The sequence below is a fragment of the Emiliania huxleyi genome (genome assembly GCF_000372725.1).
Source record: "Emiliania huxleyi CCMP1516 unplaced genomic scaffold EMIHUscaffold_66, whole genome shotgun sequence".
Taxonomy (NCBI): domain Eukaryota; phylum Haptophyta; order Isochrysidales; family Noelaerhabdaceae; genus Emiliania; species Emiliania huxleyi.
Genome location: NW_005197053.1, coordinates 281078 through 301163, shown reverse-complemented (window position 1 = coordinate 301163; position 20086 = coordinate 281078). Strand labels below are relative to the sequence as shown.

General features: G+C 66.1%; 8 protein-coding genes across 8 annotated transcripts in view; 4 read left to right on the top strand and 4 right to left on the bottom strand.

Annotated features, from left to right (window-relative positions):
* Nucleotides 1-196: 196 nt before the first annotated feature.
* On the top strand, nucleotides 197-409 carry EMIHUDRAFT_59430 (hypothetical protein; the record flags this gene model as incomplete). Its single annotated transcript, XM_005762837.1, has 1 exon — nucleotides 197-409. A coding segment is annotated over one exon (213 nt), but the record flags the coding sequence as incomplete, so codon positions are not given.
* Nucleotides 410-930: 521 nt separating this feature from the next.
* Nucleotides 931-2109, top strand: EMIHUDRAFT_67681 (putative ubiquitin-protein ligase; the record flags this gene model as incomplete). The annotated part of the gene is made up of 3 exons (XM_005762836.1): nucleotides 931-1002; nucleotides 1063-1182; nucleotides 1474-2109. The coding sequence occupies 3 exons, from the start codon at nucleotides 931-933 to the stop codon at nucleotides 2107-2109; spliced, it is 828 nt and encodes a 275-aa protein (XP_005762893.1).
* Nucleotides 2110-5038: 2929 nt separating this feature from the next.
* Nucleotides 5039-6786, bottom strand: EMIHUDRAFT_215683 (hypothetical protein; the record flags this gene model as incomplete). Its single annotated transcript, XM_005762835.1, has 2 exons — nucleotides 5039-5254; nucleotides 6487-6786. The coding sequence occupies 2 exons, from the start codon at nucleotides 6784-6786 to the stop codon at nucleotides 5039-5041; spliced, it is 516 nt and encodes a 171-aa protein (XP_005762892.1).
* Nucleotides 6787-6809: 23 nt separating this feature from the next.
* On the top strand, nucleotides 6810-7244 carry EMIHUDRAFT_215682 (hypothetical protein; the record flags this gene model as incomplete). Its single annotated transcript, XM_005762834.1, has 2 exons — nucleotides 6810-6920; nucleotides 7158-7244. The coding sequence occupies 2 exons, from the start codon at nucleotides 6810-6812 to the stop codon at nucleotides 7242-7244; spliced, it is 198 nt and encodes a 65-aa protein (XP_005762891.1).
* A 178-nt stretch (nucleotides 7245-7422) lies between these two features.
* On the bottom strand, nucleotides 7423-9068 carry EMIHUDRAFT_215681 (hypothetical protein; the record flags this gene model as incomplete). Its single annotated transcript, XM_005762833.1, has 4 exons — nucleotides 7423-7605; nucleotides 7726-7828; nucleotides 7896-8763; nucleotides 9056-9068. 4 exons carry the CDS (start codon nucleotides 9066-9068, stop codon nucleotides 7423-7425), a joined length of 1167 nt encoding a protein of 388 aa, XP_005762890.1.
* A 5034-nt stretch (nucleotides 9069-14102) lies between these two features.
* On the bottom strand, nucleotides 14103-15260 carry EMIHUDRAFT_215680 (hypothetical protein; the record flags this gene model as incomplete). The annotated part of the gene is made up of 2 exons (XM_005762832.1): nucleotides 14103-14195; nucleotides 14961-15260. 2 exons carry the CDS (start codon nucleotides 15258-15260, stop codon nucleotides 14103-14105), a joined length of 393 nt encoding a protein of 130 aa, XP_005762889.1.
* Nucleotides 15261-15804: 544 nt separating this feature from the next.
* On the top strand, nucleotides 15805-18126 carry EMIHUDRAFT_311732 (hypothetical protein; the record flags this gene model as incomplete). The annotated part of the gene is made up of 3 exons (XM_005762831.1): nucleotides 15805-15939; nucleotides 16093-17460; nucleotides 17512-18126. 3 exons carry the CDS (start codon nucleotides 15805-15807, stop codon nucleotides 18124-18126), a joined length of 2118 nt encoding a protein of 705 aa, XP_005762888.1.
* Nucleotides 18127-18827: 701 nt separating this feature from the next.
* EMIHUDRAFT_215678 (hypothetical protein) overlaps nucleotides 18828-20086 on the bottom strand; it is a gene marked incomplete at both ends in the record, with an annotated part of 4959 nt that continues 3700 nt past the window's right edge. Inside the window, 2 exons of the mRNA XM_005762830.1 lie at nucleotides 18828-18939; nucleotides 19180-19232. Coding sequence (XP_005762887.1) covers nucleotides 18828-18939; nucleotides 19180-19232 — 165 coding nt within the window. The remainder of the gene's footprint in view (nucleotides 18940-19179; nucleotides 19233-20086) is intronic.

Here is a 20086-nt window from a genome sequence, read left to right as displayed (position 1 = left end):
CGGCGTCCTGATCGGCGTCGCAATCTACAACGGCGTCATCGGTGACATACGCTTCCCGCACGCCCCACACTCCCCGAACCCAGTCACCCTACCCCCACAGCACCCGAATCCAGGTCCGCTTCCCGCACGCCCCACACTCCCCGAACCCAGTCACCCTACCCCCACAGCACCCGAATCCAGGTCCGCTTCCCGCACGCCCCACACTCCCCGAACCCAGTCACCCTGCCCCCACAGCACCCGAATCCAGGCCCGCTTCCCGCACGCCCCACACTCCCCGAACCCAGTCACCCTACCCCCACAGCACCCGAATCCAGGTTTGCTTCCCGCACACCCCACACTCCCCGAACCCAGTCACCCTACCCCCACAGCACCCGAATCCAGGCCCGCTTCCCGCACGCCCCACACTCCCCGAACCCAGTCACCCTACCCCCACAGCACCCGAATCCAGGTCCGCTTCCCGCACGCCCCACACTCCCCGAACCCAGTCACCCTGCCCCCACAGCACCTGAATCCAGGTCCGCTTCCCGCACGCCCCACACTCCCCGAACCCAGTCACCCTACCCCCACAGCACCCGAATCCAGGTCCGCTTCCCGCACGTCGTGTACAAGAAGCTGATGCGGCAGCCCCTCGGCATGACCGACCTGCAGCGCGCCTTCCCGCTGGTCGGCCGCTCGCTGCAGCAGCTGCTCGACTTCGCGCCGGCGGAGCAGGTGCGTCTTGTGAGCTTGTGTGTGTGTGTGTGTGTGTGTGTGTGTGTGTGTGTGTGTGTGTGTTTGTGTGTGTGTGTGTGTGTGTGTGTGTGTGTGTGTCGCTCGAGCGTGCCGTCGTCTTCTGTCTCGCGTCCACCCATACCGCGATGGTGTCTTGTCCGAGCCTGGCTGTTCTTCACCTTCCCACATACATAGGTGGAGGAGACCTTTGCGCTGTGCATGCAAGTTGCCTACGAGGAGTTTGGGGAGCGGAAGGTCTTCGACCTCGTCGAGGGGGGCGGCGAGGTGCCCGTGACGGGCGCGGGCCGCGCCAACTACGCGCTACGCCCCACGGAAAAAAAGAAAGACGAGGTTCGCGCTTTCTTTGTGTTAGGCGCCAACCGCGCCGAGTACGTGCGGCTGTACACGCAGTACCTCCTCGTCGACTCGGTTGCGACGCAGTCGGACGCCTTCCTGCGCGGCTTCGAGTCGGTCTGCGGCGGCGAGGCGATCCAGCGATCTCCCCATATCTCCCCCACATCTCACCACATCTCCTCACATCTCACCACACCTCCCCGCATCTCCCCACACCTCCCCACATCTCCCCACACCTCCCCACATCTCCCCACACCTCCCCACATCACCCCACACCTCCCCACACCTCCCCACACCTCCCCACACCTCCCCACACCTCCCCACACCTCCCCACACCTCCCCACACCTCCCCACACCTCCCCACATCTCACCACATCTCACCACATCTCCCCATATCTCCCCGTATAGGCGATCCAGCTCTTCCGGTGGGAGGAGCTCGAGCTGCTGCTGTGCGGCTCGCCAAATCTCGACTTCGAGGCGCTGGAGCGGGTGACGCAGTACGACGACGGCTTCTCTTGTGACAGCCCGTGCATCGCGCTGCTGTGGGAGGTGATCCACGAGCTGCCGCTCGAGATGAAGAAGAAGTTCCTCTTCTTTTGCACCGGCTCGGACCGGGTGCCAATCAAGGGGCTCGGCAACCTCTCCTTCGTCATCTCGCGCAACGGCTCCGACGAGGAGCGACTCCCGTCGGCACACACCTGCTTCAACCACCTGCTTCAACCACCTGCTGCTGCCCGAGTACACGACAAAGTCCAAGCTCAAGGCGCAGCTGCTCAAGGCGGTCTCGGACACCGAGGGCTTCCACATCATCTGACCGCCGGCCCGCGGCCGCAAAGCTCGAGTCGTGGAGGTGGAGAGCGCGCCGCGGTCCGTGAGAGGCCCGACACAAAAGAGCGGAGTCCGGCCCTCGAGAGAGGGCCGACGGGAAAATCGTCGTTTGTTGAATACTCCGTGTTGTCTGTTACACCCCCTAGTACAAATCTGTGCCAACGTAGACTGCACAGACGCCCCTATGCCGCATGCCGGGCAGAAACCAGAATGTGAAAATGAGATGTTGAGCTGATGTACGGGGTGTGGACCCTGAGTTGAACAGGGGTTGTGCGCCAAGCCCTCCTGCTCGGCTCCAGCGAGTAGACAAGTGTTACCATCAACAGAGGAGAAGGATCTGACCTCAGGGCTGATGTGACCAAGCGCTGGTAGCGTGGTTTTACCTCACACCCATGGTCTCACAGTGTGCCGGCAGTCGCCGAGCAGTGTCGCTCACACAAGCCGCAGCACAACTGACTGAGGGCCAGTGAGGGCGAGCCCATCGCTGTCACAGCTGTGGCAGCCGCACAGTGGGCTGTGCCATCTGTGCAGAGTGTGTGAGCAGCAGAGGAGCTTCACTCCAGGCTTCAGGCGCAAAGAGCTGCATGCCACCGAAAGCGCTGTCGAGGTTCGCCGAGCGCGGCGAAATCGGGGGACACCGTCACCGACGAGCGCGTTGGAGTATTCACTCCGGACAAAGACGGGGACACAGCGGACGGTGCGGGGTGTGTCCCCGTCATAGCGGCGAGGCGCGGGACCGTCTGTGGCGAGGTGGGTCGCGTCCCCGGATTTTGTTCAACTCACGGTCCACACCCTCTACCACCTCCAGTACTTTACCGTTGGACGATTGTGAAGTTCTGGCGAACGTCAGTTCCCTAGCTCCTTCCCCGTTTAAGTCAGATTGTCAGATAAGATCTGCGTCCGTTCGTGCGTACGGCGATCGACAACATTGCGGACTTGGATTTCCCACCAAGTCCAGGCCTGCACCGACCAGGGGATATGTGTCCAGGACCCGTCCATGCGTTGACAACTCGGACACCGCTCGGTGAGATCCACGCCGAACGACTCTCGAAGCGCACGCGATAAAGTCGAGCGCAAGATGGCGCAACCTTCGCAAGAGCCACACACCAGCATCGACCAAATTCCATTGTACGACAACCGTAAAGGCGCTGCATTCCGCATCAAGCATCCACCGACGGTTCACATTGCTCGGGGATACGAGGTTCACCTGCCGTTTCTGCGAGCAGGCCGACCGCTGATATGCATTTCGGACTGGCAGATCGAAACCGCCACGCAGCGCCACTTCTGGGAGCAGGCGCTGCAAACGCTCGACAATGAGCTCGGCGCCGAGGCGGTGGCGCGGGCCATTGTGCTTGTGGCCGGCGACATGGCGTCGGCGGGCAACGAGCTGCGTGGCGTCAAGAGTGACGCCGTGCCGGAGCTCGACTGGTTGCGCGACTCCTTCCCCAACGGCGACGTGCACATTGTCTACGGCAACCACGACCTGTGCTCGGAGCAGCACCTGGACTGGCGCAACACCAGGACGGGCCTGCCGTGCATGCTCCCTCAAGGCGGCGCCCTCACGGTGCCCTTGACGCGGGCGCAACACGAGCCTGCGACGGCGGATACAGCAACTGCGGATGCACCCTCGGCCGCGACGCCTGCCGCTGCCGCCAGCGCCGCCAGCGCCGCCACCACCGCGCCGGCAGTGGAGCTGCCGGCCGAGGAGCGGGAGCAACACGAGCCAGCGCCGCCGGTCGCGCCGACGGCCGACCAGCTGGTTGGGCTGAGCAAGAAGGACCGTGCGGCGCTCTGGGCGGCTTGCTCGTTCGAGCGGCGGCCGCAGCCGACCAAGCTCGAGCGGCAGCAGCGGCAGCACAAGGCGCAGCAGCCGGAGGAGGCGCGGCTGGCCGAGAGGCTCCGCGCGCTTCACGTCGGCGCGGCGTCGCGACCGGCCGGCTCGGCGTCGGCGACCGCGGCAGCGGCAGCGTCGCTGGTGCTGGGTGCGGCGCATGGCATCCCGGCCTCGCACACGCAGGGCCTGCGCAAAGTGGAGAGGGGCGGCTACTTTGGTGCGGTCGACGCGACGTGCGCGATGCCGATCGACGTGCTCGTGACGCACTCCAACCCCAAGCTGCCCGGGCAAGAGGACGTGCGCGGCGAGGACGCGCCGCGGCTGCACGAGGCCTTCCTGCGCTCTTCCGCCGCGCTGCACGTCCACGGACACATGCATACCGAGCCGGCCGTCGCCGTCGTGGCGCCCGGCAAGGTCGTTGCGAACGCCGACTGCCGAGTCCCCGGCATACTGGGAGGGCTGTCATACGCAATCCCTTCGAGACCAGTTCCGCTTTGCCCCTGCGATACAGGATGCAGCCGCCCAGTTGCTGAGAGCACACGGATTGGTGGTGACATCGATTGATGGCCAAACACCCACCGCCCAGTGCGGCAGCGTTTACGCCCGATTTAACGACAGCATAGGAGACGGCTACTTTGATTGTCACCCAACGGAGGCCTTCTACTCGCAAGCTTTGCCGCGCCTCGCCGAGATGTTACAAGCGCGAGGCAAATCCAAATGGGTATTCCTCACCTCCTCTTATGCAAGCACTGCCGCCCAGCGCGAGGCTCTGTACGCCAAAGGCAGTCGTGAGGCGAATGCCAGCGTTGTGGCCATCGACCATCGCAACCCCGCCGTCGTAATGTTCGCGCTGTCCATGTGTGGCGGTGCGGTGTTCAACTTTGGGTCATTCAGTTGGTGGGCCTCCTTTCTCACCGGAGGCCCTGTCCTCTTCGATGCGACACTAACGGACAGCACCAAGAGACGTTGGTGCTCATCATTTCATCATTGGCAGCCTTCCTGCGGTAGAGATGCCGAAGGTTTCGTGATGGCCCATCTGCCCAGTTCGTGGACGCCTATTGGCAGACCGAGCGGCCATGCGATGCGCATGTGCGCGAAACCGGGGTCTCAACTGGGCTACAGCTCGCTAGCCGAGCCTAGCCTGCCGGCGGCGGCCCCGGCCTTCTCGTCTGCCGTCTCCTCGACGGGGGCGTCCTCGCTCGTGAGCTGCTCGCCGCTCACCGTGCCCGCCCTCGTCCTCGTCCTCCTCCCTATCGCAACCTACGCCTCCTGGCGGACGCAAAAAAGCGCGCCTCGGCGAGACGGATCGCATCACTTTGCCTGGGCCTGGAATCGCCGCACGCCAGCCTCGACAGAGGCTCGCGAGAGGCCCTCCTTGTCGCCGTCCTCATAGGTGACCTGCTGGTAACATCCCGTCTCCGGGTCGTAAGAGACGATATCTCCGACGAAGGTGCCATGGCCGCCAAAGGTCTTCATCATCCGCTTGCCCACCAGGTCGGCGTCCGCTGCACCTTGCGTGGTGGGGAGCTGAGAGCTGAGGGCGGGTCGGGTGCCCGGGGGGCGGGGTGGGGGGGGTGGGGGGGCACCCGGGGCGCCTCACTCTGAGGAGCTCCGCCCCGCCCCTGCCCCTCACTGCCCCGGGGGTGGGGCCTCACCCGCAGCCGGCGCGTCCCGGGGTGGGGTCTCGGGGTGAGTCCCGGGCGTGAGGCCGCCGCCCCCCCCCCCGACCGTCCCGGGGCTACTCTGTGATAAACACATGGAGAGGCTATAAGCGCGGATTTCTTTTTTCTATGTTTTTTCTAGGATTGACGGGGGCACGCACACTCAGGCGAGGGACTTCAGCACACACGCCGTGGGGCTAGCACGCACGCACACAACGGCGACTACATCAAGATGGCGAAAGCCTTCATCCGTGCCGCCGCCATTGGAGCCACCGCCTCCCACGCGCCCACTGCCGGGTCGTACCGCTCGACTGAGCTGAGGAAGCCGTTGTTGTACCCGCCCATAACGTACAGGCTGCCGTCGAGCACGGCCACGGCGTGAGCATACCGCGCCTCCGCCATCGGCGCCACAGCCTCCCACGCGTTCGTAGCGGGGTCGTACCGCTCCACCGAGCTGAGGTGGTTGTGGCCGGCATCCAGTCCGCCCACCGCATACAGCTTGCCGTCGAGCACCGCCACGGCGTGATAGTTCCGCGCCGCCGCCATCGGCGCCACCGCCTCCCACGCATCCAACGCAGGGTCGTACCGCTCGACTGAGCTGAGCCAGCCGTTGTTGTACCCGCCAACAGCGTACAGCTTGCCGTCAAGCACCGCGACGGTGTGAGTAACTCGCGCCTCCGCCATCGGCGCCACCCGCTCCCACGCGTTCGTAGCGGGGTCGTACCGCTCCACCGAGCTGAGGGAGTGGCCAGTGTGTACCACGCCGCCGCTGTACCCGCCCACAGCGTACAACTTGCCTTCGAGCACCGCCGCGGCGTGAGCAAGCCGCGCCGACGCCATCGACGCCACCGCCTCCCACGCGTTCGTAGCCAGGTCGTACCGCTCCACCGCGTTGGAAGTTGCGCCGTCCTCCTCATTCATGCCGCCCGCCGCGTAGAGCTTGCCGTCGAGCACCGTCGTGCCGATATAGCTTCGTGCCGTCAGCATCGGCGGCACAGCCTCCTCCTCCCACTCGTTCGTTGACGGGTCGTACCGCTCCAGCGAGCTGAGGAACTCGCCCTCGCTGCTGCCTTCGCCGCCGTCGTTGCCGCCGATCACGAGCATGCGCGGCCTCTCGCGCTTCTTCAGCGTCTCCTTCCAGCCGCGGCGCCACGCGCGGCACGTCCCCTTGGCGGCGTGCTCTGTGGTCGGCAGCTGGGCGAGGATGTGCGGGGCGAGGTCCGGCGAGAGGAGGACCTCGGAGAGCACCCACTCGGGCTGCTCCACGAGCCGAGCGGCGTGCTCCTCCGCCACGCGCATTGCGGCGGCGCTCCAGAGGGGCGCCTGCTCGTCGATGAAGGCGACGAGCTGCTCTGGCGAGAGGCCAGAGAGGCGGGCGCCGATGCGGTGGGAGGCCATCGGTGTGGGCGTCAGCGGCGGTGATGGGTTCCAGCGCTCCGGGTTCCCAGCGCTCGGCGGGAGCCCCCACAAAAGAATTTTACTCCGGCTCGTGCGACAGCCAGCCGCTCTGGAACAAGGCTCGCGCTCGGCGCGTACGGCCTCAATTCGCGCCATTCTTCTTTCTGCCTAGCCGCCCTGGACCGGCTGCACGCGTGCGCGAGCGGTGGACCGTTCGCGACGCTCGACGGCGCCGCCACCAGCTCGCGACGCCTGCGCTCGGCGCCAGGCGCGAGAGCGGCACAGATCTCCCTCTCTCGGCGCCGCATCTCGCCGCTTCCGAGGCCCCCACTCGTGCACGCTGATCCGAGGGCGCCGTCCCCGCCGCGCAGGCCGTCTCGGTCGCGCTGATTTCCGCCTCGGCCTTCCGCGCGCTCCGCCTCGTCGCTGCTTGCGAGCGCGCGCAGCCCCTGCCCTAGCCGCCGCCGCGGCGCGCCGTCAACCGACGGCCGGTCTCACGGCCGGGCGGCACGGCCTCCGGTGCCGCCGGTTGAAGCGCGCCGCTCGACGCGCCGGTGCTTGCCGTTGCCTCTTGAGAGACGCGTGTCGTGTTTCCCGTGTGGCTCCTCTCTGTTTTTGCACCGTCGGCCCGAATTCTTAAAGCTCGGCGGACTCTTCGCTGGCGTGCGCAAATGCGGCGTCTGCCTCCACGTCAGCGTCCCCTCCCGAAGGAGGCTCGCTACCCTGGTCGTCCTCGCACTCTCCCGACCCGAGTATCAGCAGCCCAGCCGCCTCCCCGGCGGACTGGTCACATTCATCCTCGCCGTCCTCCTCTCCATCCTCGAACGAGGCGGCCCTATCCGCGCCCTCCTCCTCGCCCGAGGCGCGCGCCGCGCGCCCGGGGCTCTCCTCTTGCGCTGCCTCCTCCTCCTCCTCCTCCTCCTCGCCGCCGTCGCCGACGTCGAGGGTCTCGGAGAGGATCTCGGTCTCGTCCACCGCCGCCATGCCGTCGTCCGTCTGCTGCTCTAGCCGCCGCAAAAGCGTGCGGTCCTGCGCCGCCCGCCTCTGCGGATCGGCGAGCTGCGCGAGCCCGCCCTCGCATGCCGGCGCCCAGCGGCTGCGTGGCGCACGTACCGTCGGTGAGTGGAGAGCCGAGCGGGGACTCGGGGCTGGACTCGATGTCGTCGGGCGCGCGGAGAAATGCGTCGTACACCTCCCGCGCTCGGCGCCCGAGCTCCAGCTCGGGGTCGAAGAGCGCGAGCACCTCGACTTTTAGCTCTGCCGACACTGCGTAGACCGCTTGCTCGCCGACCGCCGACCGACGATCCGTCAGCCGGTCGAGGAGCCGCGAGACGGTGCCGACGAGCAGCGAGTAGACACCAACGTCGTCGAGCAGCAGCACGAGGTCCTTGTACTCCACGGGGGGACCGTCGATCAGGTTGCCGCGCGGGTAGCCCTCGGCGCGGAGCAGCTGCACGCCGGCGGGCAGCGGCTCGAGCGCTCCGTCAACCCACCGCGCGAGCAGCTTGGCGGCGTGGGGGAACGTGCGCCACGCCGCCTCGTCGAGCAGATGATCCGAGCGCGCCTTCACCTTACCCTCCTTCTGCGTCGCAGATATGCCGTTCCGCCACGCGCCCGCGTCGGCCGCGAGCGCCATCGAGCGCATCAGCGGAGCAGCCCCAGTGAATTGCTCCCTGCCGATCGGAGGGTGGAGCTGGATGCGGGACGGCAGGATAGTATGGCCGAGAGACCACGCGACGAGGTAGAGGGTGCGCGGCGGGCCGCTCTGCCGCAGCGGCAAGCAGCCTTCCACGCCGACGCGATAGACGAGGCCGGTGCGCGAGCCAGAGATCTGCAGCTCGACGAGCGACGAGCGAGCCACGAGGCTGTCGATGGCCTCCTGGCGAGCCGCGCTGTCGGACCCGCTCACTGGAGCGCCGCTCGCCGACGTCAGCAGCAGCAGGAGCACTGCCGAGCGCGGCCGCTCGCCGAGCGCGCCTCCGAGGCCGCCGCGGCAGCCGCGAGCGCGTCGAGGCCGGCTCGTACGCGACGGCGTCGCCCAGCTGGACGGCGCGGACCGGATGGACATCAAGAGCGGGTCGAGAGGAGGGCTCAGTACCGAGAAATACGGGGTCGTTTCTGGCGCGCTCGGCGCCCTATGGGCGTGGCCTGTTCCACAGCTGCACGAGCCGGGGGCGCCTCTCACAGCAGACTGGCTCGGACTGGCACCACAAAAGAATTCTTATCCCGCAGACTGGCACGGACTAGCACAAAAGAAAACGCTCAGGACCACGAAAAGACATTCGGGAGAGAGAGAGAGAGAGAGAGAGAGAGAGAGAGAGAGAGAGAGACAGCCGCCTACATCAAAGTCGGAAAGACCCGCGCCGTCCCCATCGGCGCCACCGCCTCCCATACCTCCAACGCCGGGTCGTAACGCTCCACCAGGCAGCCGATACCTCCGTCCACGTCCTCCTCGTCGTTCTGCCCGCCCACAGCATACAGCTTGCCGTCCAGCACCGCCACGGAGAGGCGACTTCGAGCCGGCGCCATCGGCGCCACCGCCTCCCACGCATCCAACGCAGGGTCGTACCGCTCCACCGAGCTGAGGAGGCCGTACCGGTAGTTGAAGCCTCCCACAGCGTACAGCTTGCCGTCGAGCACCGCGACGGCGTGATTATACCGCGCCGCCGCCATCGGAGCCACCGCCTCCCACGTATCCAGCGCCGGGTCGTACCGCTCCACCGAGCTGAGGATGCCGTCGGCGTTGTTGCAGCCACCCACAGCGTACAGCTTGCCGTCGAGCACTGTCACGCCGTGAGAGTCCCGCGCCGACGCCATCGGCGCCACCTCCTCCCATGCATTCGTCGCCGGGTCGTACCGCTCCACCGAGCTCAGTGTGTTGTAGCCTCCAACAGCATAGACCTTGCCTTCGAGCACCGCCGCGGCGTGAGCAAGCCGCGCCGTCGCCATCGGCGCCACCGCCTCCCACGCGTTCGTAGCCAGGTCGTACCGCTCCGCCATGTTGGAAATTGCGAGGTCAACCACCTCCTGGCCGCCCGCCGCGTAGAGCTTGCCGTCGAGCACCGCTGTGCCGACATACTTTCGTGCCGACGGCATCGGCGGCACAGCCTCCTCCTCCCACTCATTTGTTGACGGGTCGTACCGCTCCAGCGAGTTGACAAGCTCGTCATTGCTGCCTTCGCCGCCGAACACGGCTTGTCATTGCTCGTCGATGAAAGCGACGAGCTGCTCTGGCGAGAGGCCAGAGAGGCGGGCGCCGATGCGGTGGGAGGCCATAAATGTGTACACCGGAGGCTCACGCCGGCTCACGACGGCGCCGTGAGCGCCGCTGTGATTTCTTTTCGCCACGTTCTCGAGGTTCTCGAGGTGGATATCCTTTGGCCGCGTTGGGTAGCGAGGATTGGTGTAACTAACCCGAGCCACGGAGGCGTGTTTTCTGGCGGCCGACCGTCAGTGCACGGAGTTGCCACTTCTCCGACTGCCCCGGCTAGTTCCCGAGGTCGTCGGGTGTGACCCCTTCGTCCCCCGAGACCTAGCGCGGGTGGGTTGGAGGGGGCTCGCCCCGTTCCTCCCCATCGGGCCGCGTGGGCGGCCTCGCCACGTCGAGTGCACCCGGCTGCTCCTCGAGGCCGGCGCGGCGGTCGGCCAAGCCCTGAATGGCGGCGCCACGCCGCTGTACATCGCGTGCCGCTTTGGCCACCTCGAGGTCGTCAAGCACAAGCTCCTCTCCTCGTACTGCTGTAGCCTAAAGTCTGTGCAGGTTGCGGAGGACACGATCCCGGCGTGAACACAACTAACTGACGTATCTGCTCCTGACAGTGGCACGCACCGCGGTGGCGCGTGCCACTGTCTTTGTTTGAAGTTAAAAGTCGAATCAGAGCGGCGTCGGCGCTGTCCTCCATTTTCATCCCACCGCTCCGGGACGCACGCCGGCGAAGCACCATCAAGCTGCTGTACGGCCCTGGCATCGCCTTCCCAGGCTTAGCTAGACTGAGAGATATTGTGCACATGGGCGGTCTCTACATACTACAATATATACACTGACACTTTACCTCCCAGAGCTCGTCCCGCTCCGTCACGGCCATCCTTGGCCTCGGGAGGGCCCCCGGCCGCGGCGCGGTGCGGCGGCGTCACAAATCCGACCACAGAGCACCGGGACGCGGTCGGGGGATCTGAGGCCCAGTGAGGCGTATGCATTGCCTATCCAGGGCTATCACCTGGACCTATCAACAGGCGCCTGCGGCGTGGTCAGGAGCTGCTGTTCACACTTGCACAGACTTTGATACGGCACAGTATGGCGCTTCCCGCGGCACCGAGCGCATGGCCGAATCGATTGCAAACAGCGAAGGCCAAGCCGACCTCGCCGCCTGGCTGGTCGCCAGCCGAGGCTGGATGCCGCTCGCGCACCTTGAGACCCTCACCGCCGCCCGCGCCACCTCCCTGCTGCGCGGCGGCGCAAGCTTGCACGAGGGCGAGCCGACGCCGTTGCAGCGCGCTGTGGGCGGCGAGGGCGAGGCGGCGGCGCTGGTTCTTAGCTCCCCGGCCCTGGATGTGCGGTTACTGACTGCACTCCAAGTGCTCCAAGTGCTGGTTCGGCGGGCGGCGGCGCCGTGGTCGCCGGCAAGCCACTCGCTCTTCCCCTCGGCGGCCCGCGCGCGGGCGGCGCTCCTCGTCCTCTCGCTCTACGAGATCCACGAGCGGTACCACCTCGACTCGGCAGGAGCCACGAACGGCATCGCGGCGCTCGACTTTGGCCACTGCGTCTTGGGATTTGGGATTCGCCATCGCGCGCGAGACGGAGTAGGTTTCGACGTGCAGCGCGGTGAGTTTTTTTGCGCATGTTTCTGTTGCAGAACCAACGGGGGCTAGAGCTGTTGGTTGCCACTCGATTCACAGCACAGTTGTTGTTTTGGTATTGCAGCACAGTGCGTGGAAAAATTCTAGGGAGTTTGAAAAGAAAGAAAGAAAGAAAACAGACAACCCAAGGGAGGGATGGGAGGACGGCACGCCGCCACCACACAGGGATTTTAAGGAGAGGAGTGTGATGCGCTAGCCGTCGCCCACCATAGGGAGTCTGCCTCTTCCTATCTCTTTTCGCAGTCTCTCGCCGATTCTCGCTGCAACCTTCATGCCACCTCGCGGCCGTCCCACTCTCGTCGTTCTCTCCCTTGTCACTTCCTCCTAGGGAGTTTGGTCTTAAAATTCTTTTGCTGTTGAATTCTTTTGCTGGAATCCAGGCACTCCGCTGTGAACACCGAGGGGCCTAGCAGACAGCTGCGCCACAGCGCCCATCCTCGCAGACCTGGCCCGGGGCGACCTGAACTCGCTGCGCGCCCTCCTCTCCGGGCGGCGGACGCGCGGCACGTCGCTCGCGGCCCAGCTCGACGCGCGGCACGACACCGAGAATCAGGACACGCTGCTGACCTTGGCCGCTCGTCACGGGCAGGCCGAGGCGGTGCGGCTGCTGCTCGAAGGTGGCGCGAGCATCGGGGCGACGACTGGCGGCGGCGCTTCCGCGCTGTACATCGCGTGCCAGGAGGGGCAGATTGAGTGCGCCCGGCTGCTCCTCGAGGCCCGCGCTTCTGTCGGCCAGGCGGACGAGGACGGCGCCACGCCTCTGTACATCGCCTGCCAGGAGGGCCATGTCGAGTGCGTCCGGCTGCTCCTCGAGGCTAGCGCGGCGATTAACCAAGCTGATGGAGAAGGCACCACGCCGCTGTACATCGCATGCGAGAAGGGCAACCTCGAGTGCGTGCGGCTGCTCCTCGAGGCTGGAGCGGCAGTCGACCAAGCCGATGATGAAGGCACCACGCCGCTGAGTGCTGCGAGCTTGACTGGCGAGATCAGCTGCGCCCGGCTGCTCCTCGAGGCTGGCGCGGCGGTCAACCAAGCAGACGCTGAAGGCCGCACGCCGATGCTCGTCGCGTGCCAGGAGGGGCAGATCGCGATCGCTCGGCTGCTCCTCGAGGCCAGCGCGGCGACCGACCAAGCCAGTGACGACGGCGCCACTCCGCTGTACATCGCGTGCCAGAACGGCCACCTCGAGTGCGTCCGGCTGCTCCTCGAGGCTGGCGCGGCGATCAACCAGGCCGAGGGTGACGGACTCACGCCGCTGAGCGCTGCTTGCATTCACGGCCACGCTGAGTGCGCCCGGCTGCTCCTCCGCTCGAGCGCGGCGATCAACCAAGCGTCGAACAGTGGCGCAACGCCACTGCTCATGACGTGCGCCGCGGGCCTCGTCGAGATCGTCCGGCTGCTCCTCGAGGCCGGCGCGGCGATCGACCAGACCAACAACAGCGGCGTCACGCCTCTGCTCGTCTCGTGCGTGTCTGGCCGGCTCGAGATCCTAGAAGCGGAACACGTATTCCTGTCTCCCAACTAGCGCCGGAGAGGACACGTACTCCGCTGTATTCACCCGTATCCCGCTGTATTCACTGTACTCCTCTCCGTTGTATTCACGCGGTGCTCTGAAGACACTACACGATACCGTATTCCCGCCCTGAGGCTGGCGTATTCAGCACGGTAGGCTCGAGATCGTCAAGCTCCTCTCCTCGTATGGCGCGTCCCGCGGCACCGAGCGCATGGCCGAATCGATTGCAAATAGCGAAGGCCAAGCCGACCTCGCCGCCTGGCTGCTCGCCAGCCGCGGCTGGACGCCGCTCGCGCACCTTGAGACGCTCACCGCCGCCCGCGCCACCTCCCTGCTGCGCAGCGGCGCAAGCTTGCACGAGGGCGAGCCGACGCCGCTGCAGCGCGCTGTGGGCGGCGAGGGCGAGGCGGCGGCGCTGGTTCGGCGGGCGGCGGCGCCATGGTCGCCGGCAAGCCACTCGCTCTTCCCCGCGGCGGCCCGCGCGCGGGCGGCGCGCCTCGTCCTCTCGCTCTACGAGATCCACGAGCGGTACCACCTCGACTCGGCAGGAGCCACGAACGGCATCGCGGCGCTCGACTTTGGCCACTGCGTCTTGGGATTCGCCATCGCGCGCGAGACGGAGTAGGTAGGTTTCGTGAGCGCGCGCGGCGCGTCGTGTCTCGTGAGGACCTGGCAGTGTGGTGTTGTGTATTGCATGCCGTCAAGCTTCGCGTGTCGGTCCTCGGACTTCGATCTTCGCGCCTGGGCTCTGAGAACCGTTCTCTTATCTATAATGCGGGGGTTAGAGTGCGGTGGCACCACAATGTACTGTGGCACGTACGTACACGCTACGCGGCCCCGCGCGCGCGTACTCGCTACTCTACGGCGCGGTTAGGTCCCTCCCTCGACCCACCACCCACACCCCGGCCCTGCAACTGCACGAATATCCCGGAATCGGACCGCGGCGTCAGAGCTCGTCCGGCCACGCCGATGCTCTCTGTGGCTGCCACTCGCGCAAGGCCGCCGCGCCGTGCCGCTCGCCCGGCAGGAAAGCGAGCTCCTATCGCATGGGCGGGGAATCGCTCCTTTCTACACATCCCCTGGAGGTGTCCGTTTGATTGGCTGAAAGCGAGCTCCTCGCCGCCCTTGCCGATGACGACCACAGCCGGCACGCCTGCGCGGCGGACAGTTCAGCCGCCCAGTCATGCACGCGCCCTAGCCAGAGGGCGAGAGGGGGCGCGGTACGCGAGGCGGTGTGCGCGCTGTGCGCGCCTGCGCGGCGGCCGCGCATGCCAAACTCGCCCGCCTATTCATAGCTGTGTGCTCTCTGCCCGCGCCGCTCCCCACTCGGGCTCGCGAGCCAAGAGCTCTGTCTCCGCCTCGCGCTCTACCACACGGCAATCTCGGGAAATCTCGGGTACTCTCCGCCTCGCGCATCGACCACACACCGTACCGCCGCTTCAGCTCGGCGGCGAGGCTGCGAGGCAGAGAGAAGCGTGAGAATAAGTCAGGACAGCCGCCGTCTCTGGACCGCGCCGGCGCGGCGACACCCGCGAGGGTGTCACGACGGCTGCGGGGAGAGGGCGCCGAGCGGGGAGAGCGCGGCGCAATCGTCTAGGGCAGTGTCTCTCGGAAGGGTCTCGCGTGCGTCTCGGAAGTGTCTCGGAAGTGTCGGAATGTCTCCGAAGGCGGTGCGCCTGTCTCCCCAGCCGAGGGCGAGCCAGTCGCCCTGCTGCGACTCAAAGTGAGCCTAACGGAGAATGGCAAGGGCAATCGTGGCGTCCGACGGAGGCGGCGACGGCCTGGCTGCTCCCGGTCAGCTCACCTGCGCGTCGTCCTGGCTCATGTCGGATGACACAAAGACGACCTGCATCGTGTCTCTGTACTGCTCGTGAAATGAGTGCAGGGCGGGCGTGAAGCGCCGGCAGAGCGGACACCACTCGCCAGCAAAGTAGAGCGCCACGCTCTTGCCGCCGAGCTCTCGACAGCCCACCTCGGCTCCCGACCTGGTGCGCAGGCTGGCGCCAGCAAAGATGCAGCGAGGCATCTCCTCGCTCGCTTCGCAGAGTGAGAGGAGACCAGCGATCAGCATGAGCCATCTCGCAAAGCAGCTCGCAATGCCCATCGTACCGTGCATAGGAGGGTTCGGGCGCGACAGTCGTAGGGTACTCACCATTGGATGAGTGTGTCTTGTGAGCCTGTTTGTGTCTGTGTGTCGCTCGTGCGTGTCGTCATCATCTGTCCAGCGTCCACCCATACCGCGTTGGTGTCCAGTCCGAGCCTGGCTGTTCTTCACCTTTCTACCTACCTGTGCCAGCGAACCCTGCGCGCCGACCGGGGCGATCTGGCTCGCTCCGCGCCCTCCTCTCCCGGTGGTGGACGGCACGTCGCTCGCGGCCCAGCTAGATCCAGCTCGAGGTCGCACCAGGCATACTGCACGAAGCAACGATGGATGTGCGCGCGCCGTTGAGACGGACGCATCTCGGATTCTCGGTGGCAGAGGGGAGTGGATGTGTCCCCCGGATCCCACGCCCCGAGGTTGTCGGCCGACAACCTCGGCCTCTGGGATCGGACGTTTCACCATGTTTTCGTACTTGACCTCGGCTCTGGCTGGCCCGGTTGAGGGGGATAGAGCTGGAATCGAGCGGGGGCGGTCGCTCTACAGTGGCATGTCGGACCAGTCGAGAATGGAGCTGCTGGAGCAGGAGATCGCGACGCTCCACCTCGCTCTCGAGCAGAAGGGGATGAACACCAAGATGACCAAGGATGTCTTTGGGCGGACCTTTGCTGTTCCCGTCGACGATGTGCGGACGCACCCGCGCGCGCTGCCGTGCCCCCCCCCCCCCCCCACACACACACATTGTGGGGGCTCCCGCCCGTGCCACGGCGCACGCGCGCCCTGCTCCACCTCCCTCCGCGCTCACGTCCTCGACCCGCCCCCACGACTGCCCTCGCAGGAGCACAAGGCGACCCTGCTGTTCCCAGTCATGTTCAACAACACCTTCCCCTACATCATCCCCAACGTCGCGCAGCCGCACATGCGCGCCTTCTGGGCAGCCACGTTTGGCTTCTTCTCCACCTTCTTCTCCGTCTTCGCCCCCGCCGCACTCATGCCCACCCTCAAAAAGGACAAGAGCGACGGCGGGCTCGATCTCACGCCACAGGACATTGCCGACTCGGGCGCCCTGGCCGTCTCCTTCACCATCATCATGCGCATCCTCGCCGGGCCGCTCTGCGATAAGTTCGGCGCGCGCTGGACTTTCTTCGGCCTCCTCTGGATCGGCATCCCCGGCATCGTTCTCCTCGCCTTCGCCGAGGGCGCCACCGAGCTCAAAGCGGCGCGCGCCATCATCGGCCTCTCGCTCGCGTCCTTCGTCACGTGCCAGGTGTGGTGCTCGCAGATGTTTGCGAAGAGCATCGTTGGCACCGCCAACGCCACCGCCGGCGGTTGGGGCAACCTCGGAGGTGGAGTCACGCAGCTCGTCATGCCGCTGATCTACGAGGGCATCCTGCAGTCGCAGGACCAGGACGTGGACAAGTCGTGGAGGCTCTGCATGATCGTCCCCGCGGCGCTGCACGTCATCTCCTCCCTCTGCGTCATCAGCGGCCAGGACCTCCCCGACGGCAACTACCGCGAGCTCGAGAAGTCGGGCGCCAAGAACAAGACCTCGGGCTGCAAGACGGCCATGATCGGCTTCTCCAACATCAACGCGTGGATCCTCTTCATCGGCTACGCATTCTGCTTCGGCGTCGAGCTCACGATGAACAACAAGGGCGTGCTCTACTTCTACAAGTACTACGGCGTGCCGCAGCGCATGGCCGGCATCTACGGCTCCATCTTCGGGCTGATGAACATCTTTGCGCGCTCGTGGGGAGGCATCCTCTCCGACACGATGAACGCGAAGTACGGCATGCGCGGCCGCATCTGGGCCATGTGGGTCATTCAGGCGCTCGAGGGCCTGATGTGCATCATCCTCGGCCTCATCAGCATCAGCAAGCCCTCGCCCACGCGCATGTACAAGGACCAGGCGTCCCTGGGTCCGTGGACCGGAGGGTTCTCGGGCGGCCTCACGGACGTCTCATGGACCAAGGCCAAGGGTGCCGGCGACTGCTCGGTCTTGGAATCCTTCCTCGCGGGCAATACCGTCGACTGGGCAGGCGAGGGCCTCGCACCGTACACGTGCGCACCCGCCAACGACGGCGACGGCATGTGGGGCCAGTTCAACTCGACCCTGGCGCCGTCGGGCTACCCCTACACCTATGGCCTTGGCGGCCCAGATGGCTACCCCTACACCTACACCATCACGGCGCAAAAGGGCGCGTGGGTGCCGCCCTGCGGGTTCGACTCGATCAAGACCAACTACGGCAACACCAAGGATTATGACGAGATCGGAGGCGGCTACTTTGACACGAACACCAACGAACAAGTCCCCGGCATCGGCGGCGTCTGGCTCAACTATGGCACGGCCCAGGTGGCCAAGGTGGTGCTCCCGACCGTCGAGCCCTTCATCATGGTCGGCGACTACGGGTACCGCCCGGAAGGCGACGAGTGCGTTGCCAACACCGACGGCCTGCTCGGCACCGCCCTCACCGTCATGGTCTTCTTCTCCATCTTTGTCCAGATGTCCGAGGGGTTGCACTTCGGTATCGTCCCGTACGTCTCGCGCCCGGCCCTTGGCGTCGTCTCGGGCATGGTCGGCGCGGGCGGCAACCTGGGCGCCGTGATTGGCACGCGTGGCATCATCGCCCCCGACGTCGACGTCGACGCGGGATTCATCATCCTCGGAGCGGTCATCATGGCCACCTCGGTCCTGTTCTTCGGGATTTACTTCCCTGAGCACGGCGGCATGCTGTTCAAAAAGGGCGCCCTCGGCTCGTACGACCCGCAGCTGTACAAGCCCGACGACGCAGACCGCGGCTCCGACCAGATGGACTACTCCGCCGCGGCCCCAGCGCAGAAAACGAACCGCGCGGTGGAAGCCGATATGTAAATTCCAGCAACGGGAAGCTCAGAGATAGGTTGCGAACTTCTTCTGCAGCTCCTTGTACATTTGATCAGTTGATTGATGGGCAGGCATGCGTTCGCATAACGGAAGGCCGTGGAGTACCTCGTATCGCGATGGCCGGGCTCGACACACGCCGGCGCCGGAAGGAGCCGCTCCTCCGGCGCAGGGCGCTCACGTCCACTCTCCACCTTGCCCTTGTCGTGTGTGTTGGAATCGTGGATATTTACGAGTCCCACGCACGTGTGCATGTGTTGGGGGGGGATTCGATTGCAAGAAGTTGACATGTTTTACATGCATATTGCGGCGCGGGCGCGCGGGCGCGGGCGGGGACAGTGCTCGTCAGTGCACCCCCAGTGGGACACGCCGGCCAAAGTCAAAGACTCAAAGAGGTGGTGTGGCATCGGGCATGGGTGCGGGCTGCGGTAACCCGGCCGATCGGGAAAAAAGACCCCCCCCCCCCCCCCCGCCCCCGAGCGAGCGGCCGGGGCGCGTGGGGCGAGCACACTCTCCCTTTTTGTCTGCGCAGCGGTCCCGGGTCGCACTCTCGCGCCAACCACGCGATCTCTCACCGGGTTAGTACGCTCACACACGCGCAGCCGCACACGCGCCAACCGAGTGAAACGACACAGAGTATCAGAGAGCACGCCTGCGCCCCCCCTGGCAGCGCGACCGAGTGTCGAGCCCGGTCAGCTCACGGCCTTTCGGATGTAGAAGAGGAGGTATGCCTTGCAGGAGCGCACCGCCTTTGGCGTCGCCGGCGTGACGGAGGCGTCGTCACAGTGGAACCACGACGCGTGCCTGGAACAGAAAGGTGCGGCCGCAGAGTCAAGCCGCGCAGGGGTGTGGGGAGAGACGGGGGAGAGACGGGGAGAGACGGGGGAGAGACGGGGAGATATGGGGAGATGCGGGTGCCGCGGAGTCGACGCGCAGACGGGGTGCGCGGGGCGCGCGGGCGTGGAGCGCGGCGGCGCGCGCCGTCGGATGTAGGCGGTGTAGTGGCCGTTTTGCATCGTGCCGTGGTGGACGGCGATGCCAAACAAGTCGTACAGGTGCTCGGCGGCGGCGGGCCTACGCCAGCCCGTGGGAGGCCCCTATGAGGCTGCAGGAGGGGACTGCGCAGGTGCTCTGCGGCGGCGGGCGGGAGATCACGGGAGATCACGGCAGGTCGCGGGAGATCGCGGGAGATCACGGGAGATCACGGCAGGTCGCGGGAGATCGCGGGAGATCACGAGAGGCCTTGCGCGTGCTCTGCCGCGGCGGGCAAGCAATCACGGGGTCACTCTCGAGTGCCAGTCGGAGATATGGGGAGATCTGGGGAGATGTGGGGAGATCTCGAGTGCCAGTCGGAGATGGGGGGAGATGTGGGGAGATGTGGGGAGATCTCGAGTGCCAGTCGGAGATATGGGGAGATATGGGGAGATATGGGGAGATGTGGGGAGATCTCGAGTGCCAGTCGGAGATATGGGGAGATCTGGGGAGCTGTGGGGAGATCTCGAGTGCCAGTCGGAGATATGGGGAGATGTGGGGAGATGTGGGGAGATCTCGAGTGCCAGTCGGAGATATGGGGAGATCTGGGGAGATGTGGGGAGATCTCGAGTGCCAGTCGGAGATATGGGGAGATCTGGGGAGATGTGGGGAGATCTCGAGTGCCAGTCGGAGATATGGGGAGATCTGGGGAGATGTGGGGAGATCTCGAGTGCCAGTCGGAGGGCAAGGATCTGCAGTCCGCGTCTAGAGCGGTGGAGCGGTGCGCCTCGCCCCCCGCTCACGCGCAACGCCGCCGCCGCCGCCGCAAGCCGGCGGCGGCGGCGTGGGCGTCTTGCGCCCCTTGCCATCCCGAGCGGTGAGGAAGGCGGAGGTGTAGCGGTACCTGTGAGGTGTAGCGGAGGTGCGGCGGTGAGGTGTAGCGGAGGAGCGGCGGTGAGGAGGGCGGAGGAGCGGCGGG